The sequence below is a fragment of the Elgaria multicarinata genome, chromosome 17 (genome assembly GCF_023053635.1).
Source record: "Elgaria multicarinata webbii isolate HBS135686 ecotype San Diego chromosome 17, rElgMul1.1.pri, whole genome shotgun sequence".
In the NCBI taxonomy this organism is placed as follows: Eukaryota; Metazoa; Chordata; class Lepidosauria; order Squamata; family Anguidae; genus Elgaria; species Elgaria multicarinata.
In genome coordinates, this window is record NC_086187.1 from 24,280,287 (window position 1) to 24,299,499 (window position 19,213).

The 19,213-nt window shown below is 49.7% G+C and overlaps 3 protein-coding genes across 5 annotated transcripts in view; 2 read left to right on the forward strand and 1 right to left on the reverse strand.

Annotated features, from left to right (window-relative positions):
• Positions 1 to 16,538, reverse strand: BRAT1 (BRCA1 associated ATM activator 1). 2 transcript variants are annotated; one of them, XM_063143626.1, is made up of 13 exons: positions 15,699 to 16,538; positions 13,566 to 13,720; positions 12,036 to 12,183; positions 10,750 to 11,122; positions 9,446 to 9,565; positions 7,408 to 7,499; positions 7,164 to 7,282; positions 6,748 to 6,934; positions 6,341 to 6,420; positions 4,826 to 4,928; positions 4,064 to 4,162; positions 3,447 to 3,628; positions 1 to 1,582 (listed from the first exon to the last, which is right to left on the reverse strand). In XM_063143626.1, the coding sequence occupies exons 1-13, from the start codon at positions 15,823 to 15,825 to the stop codon at positions 875 to 877; spliced, it is 2,493 nt and encodes an 830-aa protein (XP_062999696.1). In that variant the 5' UTR covers positions 15,826 to 16,538; the 3' UTR covers positions 1 to 874. The 2 variants fall into 2 exon arrangements, with proteins under 2 accessions (XP_062999696.1, XP_062999695.1); XM_063143625.1 differs by having other exon boundaries at positions 6,341 to 6,429.
• A 1,771-nt stretch (positions 16,539 to 18,309) lies between these two features.
• Positions 18,310 to 19,213, forward strand: part of IQCE (IQ motif containing E) — a 34,395-nt gene continuing 33,491 nt past the window's right edge. Inside the window, exon 1 of the mRNA XM_063143634.1 lies at positions 18,310 to 18,454. Coding sequence (XP_062999704.1) covers positions 18,407 to 18,454 — 48 coding nt within the window. The 5' untranslated portion in view covers positions 18,310 to 18,406. The remainder of the gene's footprint in view (positions 18,455 to 19,213) is intronic.
• TTYH3 (tweety family member 3) overlaps positions 19,081 to 19,213 on the forward strand; it is a 130,070-nt gene continuing 129,937 nt past the window's right edge. For both annotated transcript variants that reach the window (XM_063143637.1, XM_063143638.1), the window contains exon 1: positions 19,081 to 19,087. The gene's annotated coding sequence lies outside the window, so the exon portion shown is untranslated. The remainder of the gene's footprint in view (positions 19,088 to 19,213) is intronic.

Below are 19,213 nucleotides of genomic sequence, written 5' to 3' on the forward strand. Positions count from 1 at the left end.
TGCAAGAAAAAAATAACTTTTATTGGTAACAAGAGAAAACTCCCAGGAGAACAACCGGCTGCCTTGCTCTGCAGGGACGACGGCCAGCAAGGTACAAGCCTAAAAACCGCAGAGGGTCCACAACCTGTCTGCCATACTTAGTGAAAGGGTTATTCCCAAGGCCAAAGCCCCAGTCCCTGGAAAATGCCGCCATCTAAAACAGAGCTTGGAACCCCGCGTACAGAGAAGTCTGATGCTCGTACGCACAATGGTTCTTTCATGGAAAGCTGCCGCGGATCGCGTGCCCTGACGCGTGTTGTGCTGTACACGTGTAGACAGAGAAATCGCGTGCCTTGTGCACTCATCACACCGGTACAAAGAAACAGTCAAGCCGTACCTAGGCCCACCTTGAAATACCTCCACATCCGTCAGCAACGGACTGCTCCTTTAAATAATCGCCACACACACGGAATAGCGTGCGTCCTTGGCAGAATCGACTCCCAGGGACTTACAGTAGTAGTGCTACTGTTTTTAAGAGCAACGGGCTCTCGGTATTGCCGGGCGGACCTGCCTTGATATTTACAGCTCGACTGGGTTTTGCACATTGGGTGATTTTATAGCTCCGTTCTTAGCAACTCTGTATGAATCACAACTTTGTCATTTGGTTCGCTTGGTGCGGCTGTCTCTCGACTTTGAGCTCCGCTTTGGTGTTGACTTGCATTACGCCCACCGTAATGCATTACGCCCACCGATGGCTTCCTGCACGGGGATTTGGGGCAGCGCCCCACTAGGCAAGAAGTACATTTTGCAAAGTGGCCTGTTGCGCCCTTGGGGGTGGGTCTGCCTGCCCGAGCAAGGATGTTTTCCCCATGCTGGAGGCCTCTGCTCCCCCTCTTCAGTAACAGTCTGCTTCGTTCTCTTCCATGCTCCCTGCAGCAGACAGGATGTCTTGCAAGAGGGACTGGGGGTTCTGCTCCAGGTGGTCGCTGCTGACGTCCAGGGATCTCTGCAAACCCTCCAGATCTGTCGTCTCTAAAATCAGGAGCAGGCGTTCCGGGTCCTGAGAAGCCCTTTCAGCAAAACCCCCAAGGGGAAGGATCAAAACAGACGGAGACGCTTCCCCTGGCCCAGCGGCCGCCTCCGAGCTCTTCCCCTGCTCCTGGCAGCTGTCTCCGCAAATCTTGGCTTTCACCGCTCGAAGCACCTCGCAGGCTTTCAGGGCCACGGGCCTGTCGCAGTCACACAGGGCTCCAAAGAGGAACTCAAAGAGTTTCACACGGCAGAACGTCTCCAGCACTTCGGAAGGACGGTCAGGCTGCCTGGCAGCCGACGAACGGGCCGGGTGGGAGCCTTCGACAAGCCCAAGCCGGCCAAAGGTCTGGGCAGCGAAGACAGCGGCCAGTTCCAGGCCGGTAACCTTGACTTCCCAGTCCAAGTCTCCGCGCACGGCTTGGATGGCTCTGGAGACAAACAGCTCAGGGTCGGCCAGGGCCTCCGGGTGCCCCTCCTGCAGCCAGTCAATGAAGACGCCGATCACGGCTCTGCGAGGGAAGCCTTCAGTGTCAGTCGACAAGATTTCTAGCAAGCGAGCACCGACGCTGGGCTGCGGAACGGCAATGAGAAGAAAGGTGAGAGCTCTACGCTGCTTCCATCACCACCGCTTTCCCACGCCTTGTGCGCGACACGAGAACGGCAATCCCAAAACAAGAACCGATATATCCATATGTCAGTTGCGAGAATCCATCATTACCATAACAACTCAAACCACTGATTTCACTAATACAGAGGGAACGTTAGAGCACCTACCCATTCAGACACCACATTCATTTATATTCATCTGTAGCGCATAAGCCAAAAGCAAACGCCCCAGACCTTTCCAACGCATCGAGGCATTAACAAACGCACAGCCAAAAAGCACGTCCCCCCGAAAGCGCCAAACGTAAGAACTTAAGGACAAACACAGGAAATAGCAGCCAGGTTTCTTACAGGTCTCTCCCATGCTAAACTCTCTCATCTTGGTGCGGTTCTCCCCCTGCCGCCCCATCTTTTATTATCACAACAACCTTGTGAGGTCGGCTAGGCCAGAAGGGAGGGAATTCTACAGCTCTGGTGCCCTCACTGAGAAGGCCCCGCCCTTGGAACCCAATCAGCTGACTCTCCACCAGAGATGGGCCCAGAGGACAGGGCCTCCCGTGCTGATTGTATGGCTTGGTCAGGTTTGTCTGGGCGAAGGAGACCATTCTGCCCCAGTCTATTAAAATCTAATGAAAGCACTTGAAAACTGAGCCCTGAAAGGAACAGCTATCCAAAGCAATGGACGTTAGACCAGCGCGATGCGCTCCTAGACACCCAACACCACCCAACATCCTTGCAATTTGCTCTGTCCGCAAGCGCTGTTTCTGAACTGTCAAGATGGGCCTCTGTAGAGATCATCAGAAGAGCCCTGCCAGGATCTCTTCTTGATCCTCCCAGAGTGCAGGACAGATTCCGGCTGGACATCAGGAAAAACTTCCTGACTGTTAGAGCAGTACGACGATGGAACCAGTTACCTAGGGAGGTTGTGGGCTCTCCCACACTAGACGCCTTCAAGAGACAGCTGGACAACCATCTGTCAGGGATGCTTTAGGGTGGATTCCTGCATTGAGCAGGGGGTTGGACTCGATGGCCTTGTAGGCCCCTTCCAACTCTTCTGTTCTATGATTCTTTCTCCCCCTCTTCCTCTTGTCCATCATATCCGATGGATGCATTAAACAGTAGGGTGGATTCCTGCATTGAGCAATGGGTTGGACTCGATGGCCTTGTAGGCCCTTCCAACTCTGCTATTGTATGATTCTAACCCTGTCCATTCCAGCCTTCTGCTCACACAGTGGCCAACCTGTTGGGTCCCGGAATGGATCCTGGTTTTTATCTTTTCCATTCTTTCTACAATTTCCTGCAAGCCTGGAAGAAGTGAGGAGTCAGCAGGACATAATCACTTAAGGGTCAACTTTGCAGGTGGACACTTATTGAATTATTGGATTATTGCATGGAGTCATTTTCTGAGATGGTTCAATTAGTGGTTGCATCATTTGTACAGGACTGTCTATATAAGAAACTGTGTTTGTATCTTTCTTATCTTCCTCATCTTACCCCAACTTGATGTGTGCTGTATTGAGGTGATCGTCTGTGAGTATTTGTAACTTGTACTGCCATAACTAAATTATAAATCTGTCAGTAGAGGATTTACTTTTAAAACTTACAAGGAACCCTTTGCCTTATTGGTCTTTGCTGCGTCCTAACTAAGAGCCGTTGTTACTCTGCTATTCACTGGTTCAACCTGTAACTTCCAACAGGTTAGAAGCCCAGTGATTATCCAACACAACCTGCTGCCCACAGGAAACCCACACGCAGGACCCGCAATGCTTCCCCGGTCTGGGCGTCACCGGGACAGGCAGGACAAAACGTTCTTTGCAGGCAAAGCACTGTACCTCTTTGTGACTCCCGTTGTTCTCCGAGCCGGGTGTCTTGGAGCCAACGCCAGCAACGAGGGAAAACTGCCCCGAGGCTTTCGCAGCGCTGGCGCGCACGTAGCTCTCCGGGTCGTCCAGAAGGCCCGCGGCGAGCCCCGGCACTTCGGAGGAGAGCAGCGCTTGGCAGAACCACGGCTGCCCTGCGGAGATAAAGAGCGTGCCGCATCCGTTAGCTGCCCGCATGGGTCTCTAGAGGGAGGCAGCTTCTCCCTGTCTCTCCCTGGCTAATTTAGCATCTGTTAAGGACCAGGTTTGCCAAGAGCACACTCAGGCAGTATGGGGCGGCTTCCGGGCCTGTAGGCTCATCCACCAAAGCCCCCAAACGGGAGCAGAGGCGGGAGCCTGGCTCTGGAAATCTTTTCACAGGAACATTCCTGGCAAGTTAAGCGTTGGACCACCGAACGCTCCTGGAAGCTCACAGACAAGGACGATGGGAAAAGATATCCCTGCTCCCGCCTGCTCTAGAACTAAGGTAGACTGCGCCTAAACATGGAGGTTTTCTTTAACTCAGCAAGGCTAGTGAGGAATCTCTCCTCTATGGTGCATTTCTGCTCTCCAGCCCCTGCGAACTTTACCTCTCAGACGCTTCAACGACAGTGTGAGATACTCCAGGGAGGAATCGCGCACTTCCCAGCTCGGGCTGCACAGGCGTTTCTGCAACACAGGCAGCATCTCTGCCCAGAAGGAGGAAAAGGTCATAGGTAGAACCATCACATGTCAGAGCCGGAGTACCCTGGAGGTCAACTATCCCAACCCCCTACTCAATTCGGGTAAGAACCGCTTCTAAAGCATTAAAGCTGCAATCCTATACCCACTTACCTGTGAGTAAATCCCATTGATCTCAGTGGAGCTTACTTGTGAGTACACAGGTATAAGATTGTACTATCAGCTAGGAACATAGGTTCCTAGGCTTAGACTGAGGCTTAGACTGAGTCAGACCATGGATCCATCTAGCCCAGTATTGTTGACACTGACTGGCAGCCACGGCTCTCCAGGGTTTCAGGCAGGAATTTTTCTAAACCTGCCAGGAGAAGCCGGGAATCGAACCTGGGACCATCAGCATGTCAAGCGGCTGCCCTACCACAGAGCCATGGCCCTTAAGTTGTGGACCCAGTCAGCGTTCAGTGGGAGGCCAGTGGAAATGCCCAAGTCTCACTGCCCTCTCTGGAGGTCGCTGTCATCACTCAGATGCCCGTTCATACTGGTATATCCAAGTCGTCTGAGTATTTGGCTCATGCAGTGAAGCAGAAATTGGGACCCCAGGAAGGCTGGGTTTGGTCCACCAGGCCTGAACTTACGGTGACTCATTTATCTATTGCTCGATGCAATCTTTATACCTCTGTGAAATTGTTTGTGCCGTCCAAAGTCTTCCGTGGAGCCGGACGGTTCCGGGACGCTCAGAAGCCATTTTAACGTGGCTTGAAATGCCTTTTTCAGAACCTGAAAGGAATGAAAGGTGGAATTCTAGTTGCCTGCCAAAGGAACTCCCCCAAATTGGTGAAGAAGGAGACATCGTTGCCCACCTCCTCTCTGGGCATTAGGTACAGGGACTATCACACTGCCTTCCCTTTCATCTAATGCTCCCATTACAATCAAGAGCAAGTGGCCACGGGCAAACAGAAGATTGGCTAAAAGCATAATAGTTTGGGCAAGGTATGTTCCCTCCTTCCAGACTGGGGAAGGTCATGTCCTACAGTCATAGAATCATAGAATACTAGAGTTGGAAGGGGCCTAAAGGCCATCAAGTCCAACCCCCAGGAATCCACCCTAAAGCATCCCTGACAGATGGTTGTCCAGCTGCCTCTCGAAGGCCTCTAGTGTGGGAGAGCCCACAACCTCCCTAGGTAACTGGTTCCATTGTCGTACTGCTCTAACAGTCAGGAAGTTTTTCCTGATGCCCAGCTGGAATCTGGCTTCCTGTAACTTGAGCCCGTTATTCCGTGTCCTGCACTCTGGGAGGATCGAGAAGAGATCCTGGCCCTCCTTTGTGTGACAACCTTTTAAGTCAGAAGCTAGCAGCCACCCGGCTCCACCAAACTGAGTGGAAGGGTGGCGATATTTCATGGTGATTTAACCCTGAATTCTACTAACTCCACACACTTCCCCCAACATGCAGCAGCAATTATTATCCCATGAACACAGGAGTGTTCGTGATTGTTTTATGGTTTTAACTGTTGTGAACTGCCCAGAGAGCATCAGCTATCAGGCGGTATAAAAATGTAATAAATAAATAAAATCTGGGGGAAGAGCCCAGGTTTGGTTCTTCTGATCTGTATAGTCCAAGGGAGAGGAGGACTTAAACCTGTAATGGTGCCCTGGCAATCCATATCGCTCACAGCGATCAGTATGAGCTGCCAAATTTATACATCTGGCCTAGTATCACCAGAGTATGGGATTTATATATCACTGTATACACACACACACAGAGCATTAGTTGAAAAGCCTCCCAGAGTGATTTACAAAGATCAATAATAAGATTGCCTCTGCCCTTAGGATTACAACTTAAAAGACACCACACACAAGGGGAAGGGGAAGGGGAGGGAGGAGGAAAGATGAAAGCTCAAGCTCCCGTTCTTAAAGTTACAGTTCTTACAGCTGGGATGGAAAGAGTTCAGGGATCCTGATGGGATGGCTGCTGGCTAGGTGACAGTTGGGGAGAGCCAAAGGCAGCTGATCTCTCAGAAAAGGCAATGGCTTATTGTCTTTCCCTCAGCTCTGCAGTTCTAAGAGAACGATCCTAAGAGAAATGGGCCTGCTGACAGGAGACACCTAAGCGCGCACAAGGGAAGCTGGCCTCTAACATGATCTTCCTTCTCAATGCCATTGCTGCATTCTCCATATTTCATACTTACAGTGGGGCTGGTGTCTGGACTCTTCAGATATACCAGAAGGATGTCAAAGACTTCTTCCATGGCTTCATCATGAACCGAAGCTAAACATGCTGAGAAGAACAGCCAAGGTGGTATAATCAGGAATAAACAGAATTCCCAGACTCGCATGGCACTTACAAATACAGATGTCTAATGGAATAAGGAAGCCTATTGGAAGTTGTGCACATGACACGGTGAATCGTGGGTTAATGAACCCATGATTTGATGCTGATACGTGTAATTAAGGCTGTTGTGTTAAGGCGAGTGTCTGAAAAAAGCCACTCAGGGAATTCAAATGCTCCCCCTGCCCTAACAATTCTCGCCCTGTTGCAGCAATCCTGAAATCGAAGAAGAACGCGACAATCGGAACAGAGAGAAAAACGACTTACTTGCCCACCGAGATTGCGCCCCGAGGAGACCAAGGGCCGCCCGCTGAACCCGGAAGCAGCCGATCAGGATTTTGCCGACCGTCGCTCCCAGGGAGGAGACTGGGACAGCAAGGCCAACACAGAACTGTAGGACGGTCACCACGGAGCGCAGCAAAGGCTTATGGGGGAAATCCACTGGCAGGCAAACCTGATGAAGAAAAGGGGACGTGTATCCTAGGTTGATTTCCCAGAGGTGTATTATATACAGGGAATGTGTGGCTCTTGAGACGTTGTCAGACAGCAATTCCCAGCATAGCCGGGTGACGATGGTCCACTTTGGGGACCCCTGCTCTCTATCATTGACCATCGGCTGGGGATGATGGAAGTCCGACACATCTAGAGGGTGCCAGGTTGAGGAAGACTGCTCAATAACCTACCAAACCCTGGACCTCCTCAAGATAAACCAACGACTGGCACAGAAGGCTGACGCACGAAGACCTCGAGGAGAGGAGAGACTCCACCGGAGTCGTGTTGGAGGGAGGCCCATCCAGCAAACCTGGAGTGGCGGGGGAAGAAAATGGCATTTAGAGATTTATAAATGGCTCCTCCTACGCTCACCACTCCGGAATCTCTTTCAGATATGGAGCAATATATAAACATTGTAAATAAACAAACAAATACCTGGGAATTCTAAGGAGTCCGAAGCAGCTCTGCGAATGCAGCCCAGAGGCAGGAGCAGGATATTCAGGCTCTGCATCTTAACGGCCTGCGGGCTTCCAAGGAAGAGGGGGAGGTTAGGTCGCTCTCGCCTTCACAACGACAGAACGTCCTTGTGACGCCCACCCTTCACTGGGTTTACTCTGGATCACCTTTATTCTTGTTTGCGCCCAAAGGACCCAGCTCAGGTGCCTTCGTCAGGGGGTTGAGATGCTAAATTCATCCCTGTGGCGCACCTACTTCTGCTTAAGCCCTACAGCTATACAGATCTGCACCCTCGCCCCAAACTTCTCCCTTCCGCTGCCACCCTAGATTGACTTGTACTCTAACAACCACACCAGGTGTAAATGAATGTAATTTGTTAACAAGACGTCAATGCAGGTTCAAAAGCTTAATGGTTTCTCTTGGTTCACAAGCGTATGGTTTCAAAGTATAACTGTGTAACGGTTTCAGATGGTAATTTCACTTGAGCTTTTCAAACATCCACGCTCTGATAACCTCTCATTTGGATTACTGCAATGCGTTATACGTGGGGCTACCTTTGAAAACAGTCCGGAAACTTCAACTGGTACAAAACAGGGCAGCACGCTTACTAACAGGGACTGGCCAACGAGACCACATTATGCCAGTCCTTTTCCAGCTTCATTGGCTGCCAGTCCAGGTCCGGGCCTGATTCAAAGTGCTGGTATTAACATTTAAAGCCCTAAATGGCTTGGGGCCAGGTTATCTGAAGGAACGCCTCCTCTCATATGTACCTGCCCGGACCCTAAGGTCATCCTCAGGGGTCCTTCTCCGTGAGCCCCTGCCAAAGGAAGTGAGGCAGGTGGCTACCAGGAGGAGGGCCTTCTCTGCTGTGGCACCCCGGCTGTGGAATGAGCTTCCTAAGGAGGTTCGCTTGGCACCTACATTATATGCCTTTAGACGCCAGGTGAAGTCATTTTTATTCTCCCAGCATTTTAACAGTCTATAAATAAATTTTAACTTGGTGTTTTAAATTTGTAATTTTGCATTGCTGCTGTTTTGATCTGGTTGAGCTTTTATATTGTATTTTATACTATGGTTTTATACTGTTGTTTTATACTTTGAATGTTTTTAATTTTTGTGAACCGCCGAGAGAGCTCCGGCTATTGGGCGGTATAGAAATGTAATAAATAAATAAATAAATAAATAAATACAACTTTATAAGTTCTCCTACCTTCTAAGCCACACTATTCTCTCTCCCACACTCTAATCTACCAAAACGACAAACACGCAGACCCTTCCTATCTCTATCCCACATCTCTCTCTCAACACTCATCTCATATTATATCATATCATTCCTCTCTCTCATACACACTCATCTCATCCCTTCTCTCCTCAGCAGCAGCATATATATCACACAGTTCTCCGACTCCCCCCCTTCTCACAGCCCATCCAGATGCTCCACACAAACATCCAATCAGCACTCTCCTTCCATCCAGCACTCACTCCCCCCTCTATGGCTTCATACTTACCTTTCTGCTACAAACACACAGCGAGTACCTTCTTCAAACCCTGCAAACCTTAATAAACTTCCATATTAAACCTAACGACACAGCTACATGCAGTAAAACATCACAGTCCCCAATGGTTTCACGCAGGGGCGGGCAGCCTTTTTCGTCCCATAGCTTACTCAGAACTAAGTCCCACTGGCTTCGCAGGGTCTTACTCCCTAGTCAGTGGGCATAAAGATTACAGCCTTCGACTTTATTGCACACAGGCATGGAAATTTAGAGGGCTTTCCCCAATCTGGTGCCCCCGAAAGAGGCGGTGAACTATATGTCTCATCATCCTCAGGTGGCATGGCCGTTGGCTGCTCATTGGGCCACACTGATGGGCGTGGTAGCCAGCGCATCTGTTGGCCAGAACCAGGTCGGGGAAGGCTGTGTTAAGGCAACCAAAATCCTTAACGACTGCTTGTCAGTCCTACCTGAGGTGGCTCGGTAGCCATTTGGCTACCAAGTTCAAGAGCATCCACACTTACCATGCCTCAAGTTTCAGGAGTCCCAAAGCCAGGGGCCCAGCTTGAGCCAGGCTTAAGTTCTTCAGAGCAAGGGCCACCAGCTTCCAAAGGCTGCAGTCCTGACAGTGAAAAGCAGGAGATCTACGGGACAGAGAACCGAGTGTAGCGGATGGGCAAAAATGTCAACACCTGATGTACCGTCTCCTCTTTGCCTCACAGTCCAAAGCCATTCAAAGGTGCCATCGTGTGGCGTTACGAACCAGAGCTTCCCCTGCAACGTGGTCTGAGGGACAAGGCTGTAGCTATATTCAGTCTTGGGGATATAAAACAGGGGTGGGCAAGGTGTGGCCCTCCTGAGTGCAATTCCCATCATCCATCAGCCTTGGTTATTTTGGCTGGGTCTGATGGGAGTTGCAATCCAACGACATCTGGAGGGCCACACATCCTCCACCCCCTGATATAAAGTCTCCCTTATGAAGGTTTTGCAAAGCACTGGTTTTTGCTTACCCTGCTTTGGCAAGGATTTCCATAATGAGGGTGCAACTCCGCAGAAGGCCCTGCTTTTCATCCTCCGTCGATGTACAAAAGTCCTGAACTTCTCAAAACTAACCCTGGTTCTTCAGAAGGTGGGTCCGTTGCCTGGAACCCATGACCTACTACTAAGCGACTCCTGCTGATGCTCCCAGGACCCAGCAGGGTTGGGTCGACTGGGATGGGCCACAGCTTTGGGAGAGCCAGTCTAGGTGTAGCTGCTACCCCTCTATCTTCCCCCATGGGAACTAACACTGGCCTATAAAAAGAGTAATGACAACCCACAGTTCAATTAACCCATGGCTCATTGCTTTACCCAAAGTTAATCCTTGATTTGATGGCCAGACTGAGCAAACAGCAAGTTGGGTTTTCTTTTACTGCTCTTATTTGCTGCCTCTGTAGCCTAGCAAAACAAACCATGAACAAACCACAGTTCTGGGTTCACCTGTAACAACAACCCATGGTTTAAACAACCCAGAGTTTACAACCTAATAACAAGCCATGGGTTTTCTTTGTGGGTTGTTTGTGGTTAAAAACCCATAGTTAACCCCAAGTTCCAGATTCACGCGTAACGACAACCCATGATTCAACAACCCATACTCATTTACATGGTTTATATGAGTACGGGTTGTTGAATCACGGGTTGTTGTTACGCATGAATCCAGAACTCGGGGTTAACTGTGGATTCTTAACCACGAACAACTCATGAAGAAAATGCATGGTGTGTTATTCGGCTGTTGTTTGCATTACAGGCAGAACCAGCCTAATTGTGGGCGACTGAACAGACCACCCACCTTGCCATGCTAAGGAACAGATCCACCAGCGAGTGTCCAGCCAGGATCGGCTCCTCCGTCAGAAGGGATCCAACGGTTTCTGCTATCCGGGACCAAAGCACTTCCGTCCATGCATCCTGGTTGTGTTCGAATAACGTCGTTAGCAGCTTCAAGGAGTGTTGGACCCGGGAGCTGGAGCGGGACTGAAGGGATTCCTCAACGCGGGCCACAATCATCCGAGCACAGGCCGGCCAATCGCAGTCCTTCGTACTGAGAAGGCGAGATGGTTCGGACTGCACCGAGAAGATGAGCAAGCGGGCAAGAAGCCGATTGGCTCCGGAAGCAATGAATAGGCTGCGGTCTCCTTGAAGGGTGAAAATCACGTCTAGGGCTCCTGGATGATGATGATAATGATGAGAAGAAGAAGAAGAAGAAGAAGAAGAAGAAGAAGAAGAAGAAGGCACAAGGGTGCTGGCAATTCTGTGAAAAGGCAGCTCTCCTGCAGGAAATTGTCTTCCCTTGGGGCTCTGATTGATTTATCAGTGAAAACAACATTTAATGGTACAATTATTTTTAAAAGATGTTTTAATTCTGCTGCGGTAGGGGTGAAACAGAAAATGTTAAAAATGGCTCCTCCTAACAATGCACGGTAGTTTTCGTTTCATTAATTCATTTATTATGAGGCAGGTGATAAGCGAGGCAGGTGGCTACCAGGAGGAGCAGGGCCTTCTCTGCTGTGGCACCCCGGCTGCGGAATGAGCTCCCTCAGGAGGTTCGCCTGGCACCTGCACTATACTCTTTTAGATGCCAGGTGAAGACCTTTTTATTCTCTCAGCATTTTAACAGTCTAGCAACTTAATTTTAACTTCACTGCTTTAAATTTGTATTTTAAATCTGTATTAACTTCTACATTGCTGCTTGATTTTATCCCGGCTGTGTTTTTACACTGTATTTTCTATTATGCTTTTATACTGTTCGTTTTATATTTTGAACGTTTTTTATGGTTTTAATTTTTGTAAACCGCCCAGAGCACGTCGGCTATTGGGCCGTATAAAAGTGCAACAATAAATAATAAAAAAATATTTGTTTGTTACATTTATATCCCAAAGCAGCATATGTGATCCTCCTCCTCCTCCTCTCCATTTTATCCTCACAACAACCCTGTGAGGTAGGTTAGGCTGAGAGTCAGCGACTGGGAGCTAGAGGGTCGTGAACGGGATTCCTAGAGCAAAACAGCCCGCGCCTCACTGCAGACGCAGAGGGGGATGTACACACCTGGGCAGGTAAGGCATCCAAGCAGCACTTACCAGAGTTGCACAGGAACTGGAAGGCGCTGTAGTGCTGCAGCATCGTGTAAGCCCCTTGGACCCAGCCACTGCGTATGGACATGTCTTCCCACAATGCACTGCCAAGAGGTCCCGCTTCTCCAAAGGCACCGAACACCACTTCCCCCTGCTGAAAGAAGGTCAGGGCGGAGGGGGTAGAGACTAAATATAAGTTACTCTACTGCAGGCCTTTGACAGCATATGATCAGGTTTTTAATGGGATCCTGAGGTTTATGGTTCATTGTTTTAAAATTATCATAATTTTGTACATTGGTTTCATAAGCCCTATATGGCTCGGGTCCAGGTTATTTAAAAGACCATGTTCTCCCTTATGAGCCTGCCCGTGCTTTGAGATCTTCTGGAGAAGCCCTGCTTTCAGTCCCACCTTCTTCACAGGTGCGCTTGGTGGGAACATGGGAGAGGGTCTTCTTGGTGGCTGCTCCGGTGCTCTGGAACTCTCTTCCTGGGGAAGCTAGCCTGGCTCCCTCCTTGATGGGCTTTCAGAAGCAGGCTAAAACTTGTTTGTTCCAGCAGGCCTTTGGGGAATAATCTGGCCCTCCATCTAGGTTGATGTCTTATAATTTTGTTGTGTATTTTAAACTTGTATTTATTTATTTATTTTTACAATGTATGTTTTAAACTTTGTAAGGCCGCCTTGAGGCCCTGTATTGGGCAAAAGGCGGGATACAAATAAACATCATCGTCATCATCATCATCATCATACGATGTTTTTCTATTCTTGATGGGTTCGTTCTTTTGTAAACCACCCAGAAAGCTTTGACTATTGGGCAGTATAGAAATGTAACGAATGAGAAATGAAAATAAAACTACGAAGAATCATGAAGAAAATGTCCAAGTGGCCAATGGGCTTCCCCCTACATTTTTGTCTGTCAATCTCTGCCTCTCTGCTTCCCCTACTCTGCAGTTTACCTAGCCGAGGCATCGTGGAGAGGAAGAGAATGGGGCTGGAGAAAGGCTGGGGATAGCTCGTATCCCTGCTTCCCCGGCCCCTCCCCTCCCATCAGCACGCCCCTTTTCTATCCTCTCCTCACCGGTTGCAAGGGGAAAGGGAGCTCAGATTCCTGGCCCTGACGTCGGAGCACTGACTCCAAATTTGGGTCCAGGAATCTGAAGTATCCTAATCCTATGGGCCCCCAGACTCTGTCTAGGGGGCATAGGATTGCTCTCGTAACAATGAGTCCCCGGTTTTTTGTCTCTCTGAAACTCTGGGTTTCTTCCCAAGCGTGCTGATATCTCTTTCTTGTTTCTCAGCAACTTCATTTTGGCTTCAAAACTCTTGGCACACAACACTCAGCTTTGCCATTAGGCAGTGATTCCACAGCCTCCCTCTGCAGCGATAAAGTCTAGAAAACTGATCGACTGACAACACACGTTCGCCTACAGCACACGATCAGATGCATGCATACAGTCAGCAGCAGCTGCGTCTTTACAGATGACGTCTGCAGCACTGCATGGATACAAGCGCTTGCAACGTCTCAAAAGCTGACAGACCTGTAGATGCTGGAAACTGCTTTCGGAGGCAGCAAATATCCCCGTGAGCCGCAGGACGAAGGAAAGGATACCGGGACGGGGGTCCTCTTGTCTGAGCACAGCCAGGATCAGCTCTGTCAAACACGGATTTTCCTCTAACAGCAGCAGGCTGGGTCCTGGAAGTGGTGGTGAGAAACACATCAGAAAATAGCCTGTTCAGATGTTTAGTTACAAAGCAGAGCTCGCCCAGTGCAAGCGTAGGCACGTCTACTCAGAATTAAGTCCTACTGAATTCAACGGGACTTACTCCTAACTGATTGGAGTACAGGATTGCAGCCTCAACCTATGAAGAGATTTGTCATACCCTGAAAATACCATCTTAACCTGGATGTGGTATCATCCTATATTATGCCCCAAAACTCTTATTCTTCTTTTGCGGAGGTGGGGAGGTGATGTCCGTGGGATTCCACATTCAAATCAGTGTGGTACAACCTGAACCAGACATCACTTTCTCCCCCTTGTGAGGGATAAATCTTTTACTGGCTGAAACTTGTACTTATCTCCATGACAAGTAACATTTAAGGAAGGCTTCAGAAGTGGAGGACACCTCAAGATGTAACACACACACACACACAAACAAACAGGACAGAATTTTTAGAAACCCCTTGAGAAACCAGCCTAGCTGCTTTGATTATAGGTTTATAAAACCCAAATTATCAGAAATAAATGCAGTCATAATGGGTTTTTGGAATTATGTACCTCATATTTCTCCTGCTTCTTTAAGCCTAGTAATACTTAATCTTTATAGAGCACTTTCAAGAGTTCAACACATTTCACATGCATTGTCTAGCTGTTATTCTTACAACACCTCTGTAAGGTAAGCCAGTATTATTATCTATTGTAATACGGCCATGCTGGCTGAAGATGTAGCAGAGGCAGCAAGCCTATGTTGCTGGGGAACATGGGTGGGAGGGTGCTACTTGTGAGTTCCTGGACAGCAGCTGGTTTATTTATTTTATTTATTTATTCATTACACTTATATACCACCCCCATAGCCAGGGCTTTCTGGGCAGTTTACAGAAATTCTAAAATTGAGATAAAAACGAGTATACAAAATTTAAAGTTCTAAAACACAGAACATACACACATAAAGCATTAAAAACCGTTAAAAAAACCTAAACATGTGGGTTGATTAAGATGTGCTGCCATATGCCTGGGCAAAGAGGAAAGTCTTAACGTGACGCCGGAAAGATAGCAGCATTGGTGCCAGGCAAGCCTCATCAGGGAGCTCGTTCCAGAGTCTGGGGGCCACCACCAAAAAGGCCCTGTCCCTCGTTGCCACACTCTGAGCCTCTCTCGGAGTAGGCACCCGGAGGAGGACCTTAGATGTTGAACGTAGTGACTGGGTATGTTGGACTAGATGGACCCTTGGCCTGATCCAGCAGGGGTCCTCTTATGTGATGGGAGTTTATTTCATTTATTACATTTCTATACCACCAAAATTCTGTGGGTGGTTTACAAAGATTAAAAACCTTAAAGCTATCATTTGCTACCAAATACCTGCAAGTAGAAGGTCTTAACCTAGCCCTGAAAAGATTACAGTTATGGAAGGAATTCCCCCCAGGACTTACTGAGGAATTCATTCCATAACTGAGGGGGGGCACCACCGAGAAGGCCCTCTCCATTGTTGCCACCTTCCGAGCCCTCGGAGGAAGCACCTATGGACAGGCCATAGACAACGAGTACGGCGTACAGGTAGGATCACACCTGGAAAGGCATTGTAGTCCAATAGTTCAGTTCAGTATTTTAACACCTAATTCAACATAAAATTAAACTTTGCTGTTTTAATCTCATATTTTAACCTATATCAATTTTTGCTGTGTGGTTTTATCCTGGTCGTGCTTTTTATATTGTATTTTGTATTTGTGTTTTTAAATTGTTAGTTGTTTTATTATGCTCTTTATGGTTTTAATTTTTGTGAACCGCCCAGAGAGCTTTGGCTATTGGGCGGTATAGAAATTAAATAAATAAATAAATAAATAAATAATGCAGCCAGGTTGCTAAAGGTTGCCCTGAGGCACAGCATCAAGGATGGGTTTCTCACCCTGCCTGCAAGGAGCCCTCTCAAAATCAACAGCTAAAATGCCAACCTACCAGCGTTTGTCAACATCTTAAACCAGTCTAGTAACTTTTCCAAACAGGTGTCATCCGAAACAGGGGATCTGGGGTCTGCCAGAATGGTGCAGACTGAAGGAAGGAGTTGGGAACACTTTACGTCCATGCTGAGCTTGAGGTTAGCTTGGTTTTCTCATCAAAGGGGATGAAAGAAGACGGAAACTGCAATGCAGGGAGAAGCTCACACCCATAAGGGAAAACTGGAGACGGAAAAACTGCGTTAGAGTTAACAGCCCATCAACGCACAAATTACCGGTGTGTGCGCGCGTGTGTGTGTCTCTTAGCCACTGTTTTGGAAGGCTACAGAAGGGGTAGAGAGGCTTGATTTGGCTAAAACAGGTAAGGAAGTGGGGCTTGCAAATTTCCCTATAATCCAGTCCTGTCCACATCCCAATCCTATGCCCGTTTACAAGAACAATCCTACGCTGGAGCAAAAGCACAGAGAATTACACTGAGCTTACTCCCATGTAATTGCACCCATTATAGCCTCCCGGAAATACAAACTTGGGTATACCCACAGAAGCCCGACTTTATTTATGTTTACTCAGAAGTAAACCCCACCGATTTCAATAGGGCTTCCTCCAAAGGAAGCGTGCACAGCCCACTGTTGACTTATTTGGGACTCAGCCCCATGGATCACAGAGCAACGTGCTTTTAAGAATGCACGCAGAGGAACAGCCACTCAAAGGCTGCCATCCTGCTAACTTGGAAGGAAAACTCCCCTGGGCAAAATGGGGACTGAGTTCCCCAGGAAACATGCCCGGCGGGACCGGGCTGCAATGGCCCATCTCAGAGTTAAGGAGCGACTTTCTTTCACCTGGCAGCCACGTAAGACATCCTTACCTGCCCAGTTCCTTCCTTAGCATGCGCACTACATCTCAAGCATTGCGCATGCCCAGTGGGGGTAACGGAAGCTTCTTGCAAATTCCTTGCCAGCACTTGATGTCTGTGGATATGGGGAGAGGACTGTTTTAGAGAGCAGAGGTTTATTGAGCAGGAGGGAGATCCGGCTTAACTGGTAGATTTCGGGACGATTTGCAGTAGATCAGCAACTTTTCCCTTCTCCCAGGCATTTAACAACACTAACTTTGTTTTTTAATGGACTCCAGAACTGTTGCTTTTAAATGGATAGTTTTGTTTTTAATACTGTCGTTTTTATGTTTCTGATGGTTTTTAAATTTTGTGTACCTTTTAATGTTCACTGTTTTAACTTTTGTGAACCGCCCAGAGAGCTTCGGCTGTGGGGTGGTGTATAAATGCAATAAATAAATAAACAAACAAACAACTACTTTACAACAGCAACAACAAATAATACTGATGAAATGCGAAAGGTTTTGGGGTACCAGGTGTGGATTTTTGTGTGCAATGACCGCAAACTCTGTTCGGTTCTGGAAATGAAAACAACTGCTTGGGCTCTGATTTCGTTCATTCTCAGGCTGCGATCCTATGCATATTTAGGCAGGAAAAAGTCCTACAACTCCCAGCACGCCCTGGGGTGTGCTGGGAGTTGTAGGGCTTTTTTTTTTTCTAAGCATGCATAGGATGCACCCTAAATGTTTGCATTTTGCAGCTGGTGGATCGCAGGATTCTTTTAAAACCACAACGAAGTGGAACTTGCAAACCTAAAGTCTCCCCGCCGCTGTTTTAGAAGTATGAAGTACAGGAGTGACCAGATGTCAGATTTCTTTTATTAGTAGTACCCCAAAGTTTTCCAGCCAGAGCCAGGCGCAACAGGTATGATACACTTAGGGTGCAATCCTATGCTTGTTTAGACACACACAGAGGAAAAAAGTCCTACAAGTCCCAGCATTAGGATGAAAGAATGGCGCCTCTCTCTGAGCACATTCTGAGCCTAGGAATTTATTTTCAGTACCTGAATTCAACTGAGTAAGGTGACTGTGTAAAGCAGCCTTCCCCGACCTGCGGCTCTCTGGATTGTGTTCGACTACAACTCCCATAATCCTACAGCCTGGGATCGTGGGAGTTGTAGTCCAACACATGGATGGGCAAGGCGGCTGAAAAGCCCCTAAAGACTCTTAAAAGGCAGGCAGCTCAAACCTACGAACATTTACTCGGAAGTAAATGAATCTTCAGTGGGATTCATCCCTGATCACAGGCTTACTCGAGAGCAAGCCACTACTGAGTAAACCCGCATAGGATGGATCGGGGCCCTCGTGGGAGTGTAGCGTTGCAATGTAGGTCGGAGTCGAGGGGGCCCCTGATCCTATCCATGTTTACTCGAGAGTAAGCCCCCACTGCTCCCCGTGGAGCGTGCCCTACAAGGAAGAGCGGCAGCCCGCCTCCCTTTGAGCCGCCGGACTCGGTGCTCAGCGCGGTGGCTTCTGAGCATGCGCGCCTGGCCGAGTCTTCCCGTGCGAGGAAGCGCGCAAACTCCGGGCAAACGCTCGTTCGTCCCGCGGCTCTCTGGCAACTCCGGGAGCGAAGCCGCTGGGCCCAGACGCGTCCCGCCCCCCCTTTGTCGGAGTCCATCCGGGTATTGGGGCCTGGTTGCCGTGGCCGGTTGCCATGGACTCCCAAACCCGGAAGTTCGGAGGGCGGACCGAGCCGCAGACGAGCCACTGCCGCCGCCGCTGCTCCTGCCTCCGCTCCCTCGCGTGACATGGTGGTTGGCCCGGCCTGGCCTGGCCGGCGGCGCTTCACGTGTGGCCTCGCGGCGCCTCCCCGTTATGTCTCAGGGGCCCAGCGAGACCGCCACGGAGCGGCAGCTGGAGCTGGTGAGGGCGGCGGGGAGGCAGGCAGGCGGAGCGGAGCAGGGTTGGGAAGGGGGTTGAAGGGTGGGGCAAGGGGGAGCCCCCTGCTTTCTCCCCCCACCCCCATGGGTGGACGGTGGGTGCCCCCTGTGTATATGGGAGCCCCCTGCTTTCTCCCCACCCCTATGGGTGGACGGTGGGTGCCCCCTGTGTATATGGGAGCCCCCTGCTTTCTCCCCACCCCCCACCCCCATGGGTGGACGGTGGGTGCCCCCTGCTTTCTCCCCCCATCCCCATGGGTGGACGGTGGGTGCCCCCTGTGTATATGGGAGCCCCCTGCTTTCTCCCCCCACCCCCATGGGTGGACGGTGGGTGCCCCCTGCGTATATGGGAGCCCCCTGCTTTCTCCCCACCCCTATGGGTGGACGGTGGGTGCCCCCTGTGTATATGGGAGCCCCCTGCTTTCTCCCCACCCCCCACCCCCATGGGTGGACGGTGGGTGCCCCCTGTGTATATGGGAGCCCCCTGCTTTCTCCCCCCACCCCCATGGGTGGACGGTGGGTGCCCCCTGCGTATATGGGAGCCCCCTGCTTTCTCCCCACCCCCCACCCCCATGGGTGGACGGTGGGTGCCTCCAGCTTCCCCCCCCCGGGTGGTGTGAGGGAGCCCCCAGCTCTCCCACCCTAGAGGCCTTCAAGAGGCAGCTGGAGAACCATCTGTCAGGGATGCTTTAAGGTGGATTCCTGCACTGAGCAGGGGGTTGGACTTGATGGCCTTGTAGGC

Excerpts from the sequence above, each read along its gene's own strand:
- BRAT1 (XM_063143625.1), bottom strand. The coding sequence starts at position 15,825 with ATGGACGTAAAGTGTTCCCAACTCCTTCCTTCAGTCTGCACCATTCTG. Across the intron at positions 7,500-9,445 it reads CTCCTGAAACTTGAGGCATG|CCCGCAGGCCGTTAAGATGC; the intron begins GTAAGTGTGGAT and ends CTTCCTTGGAAG. Across the intron at positions 6,430-6,747 it reads GGCGCAATCTCGGTGGGCAA|CATGTTTAGCTTCGGTTCAT; the intron begins GTAAGTCGTTTT and ends TGTTCTTCTCAG.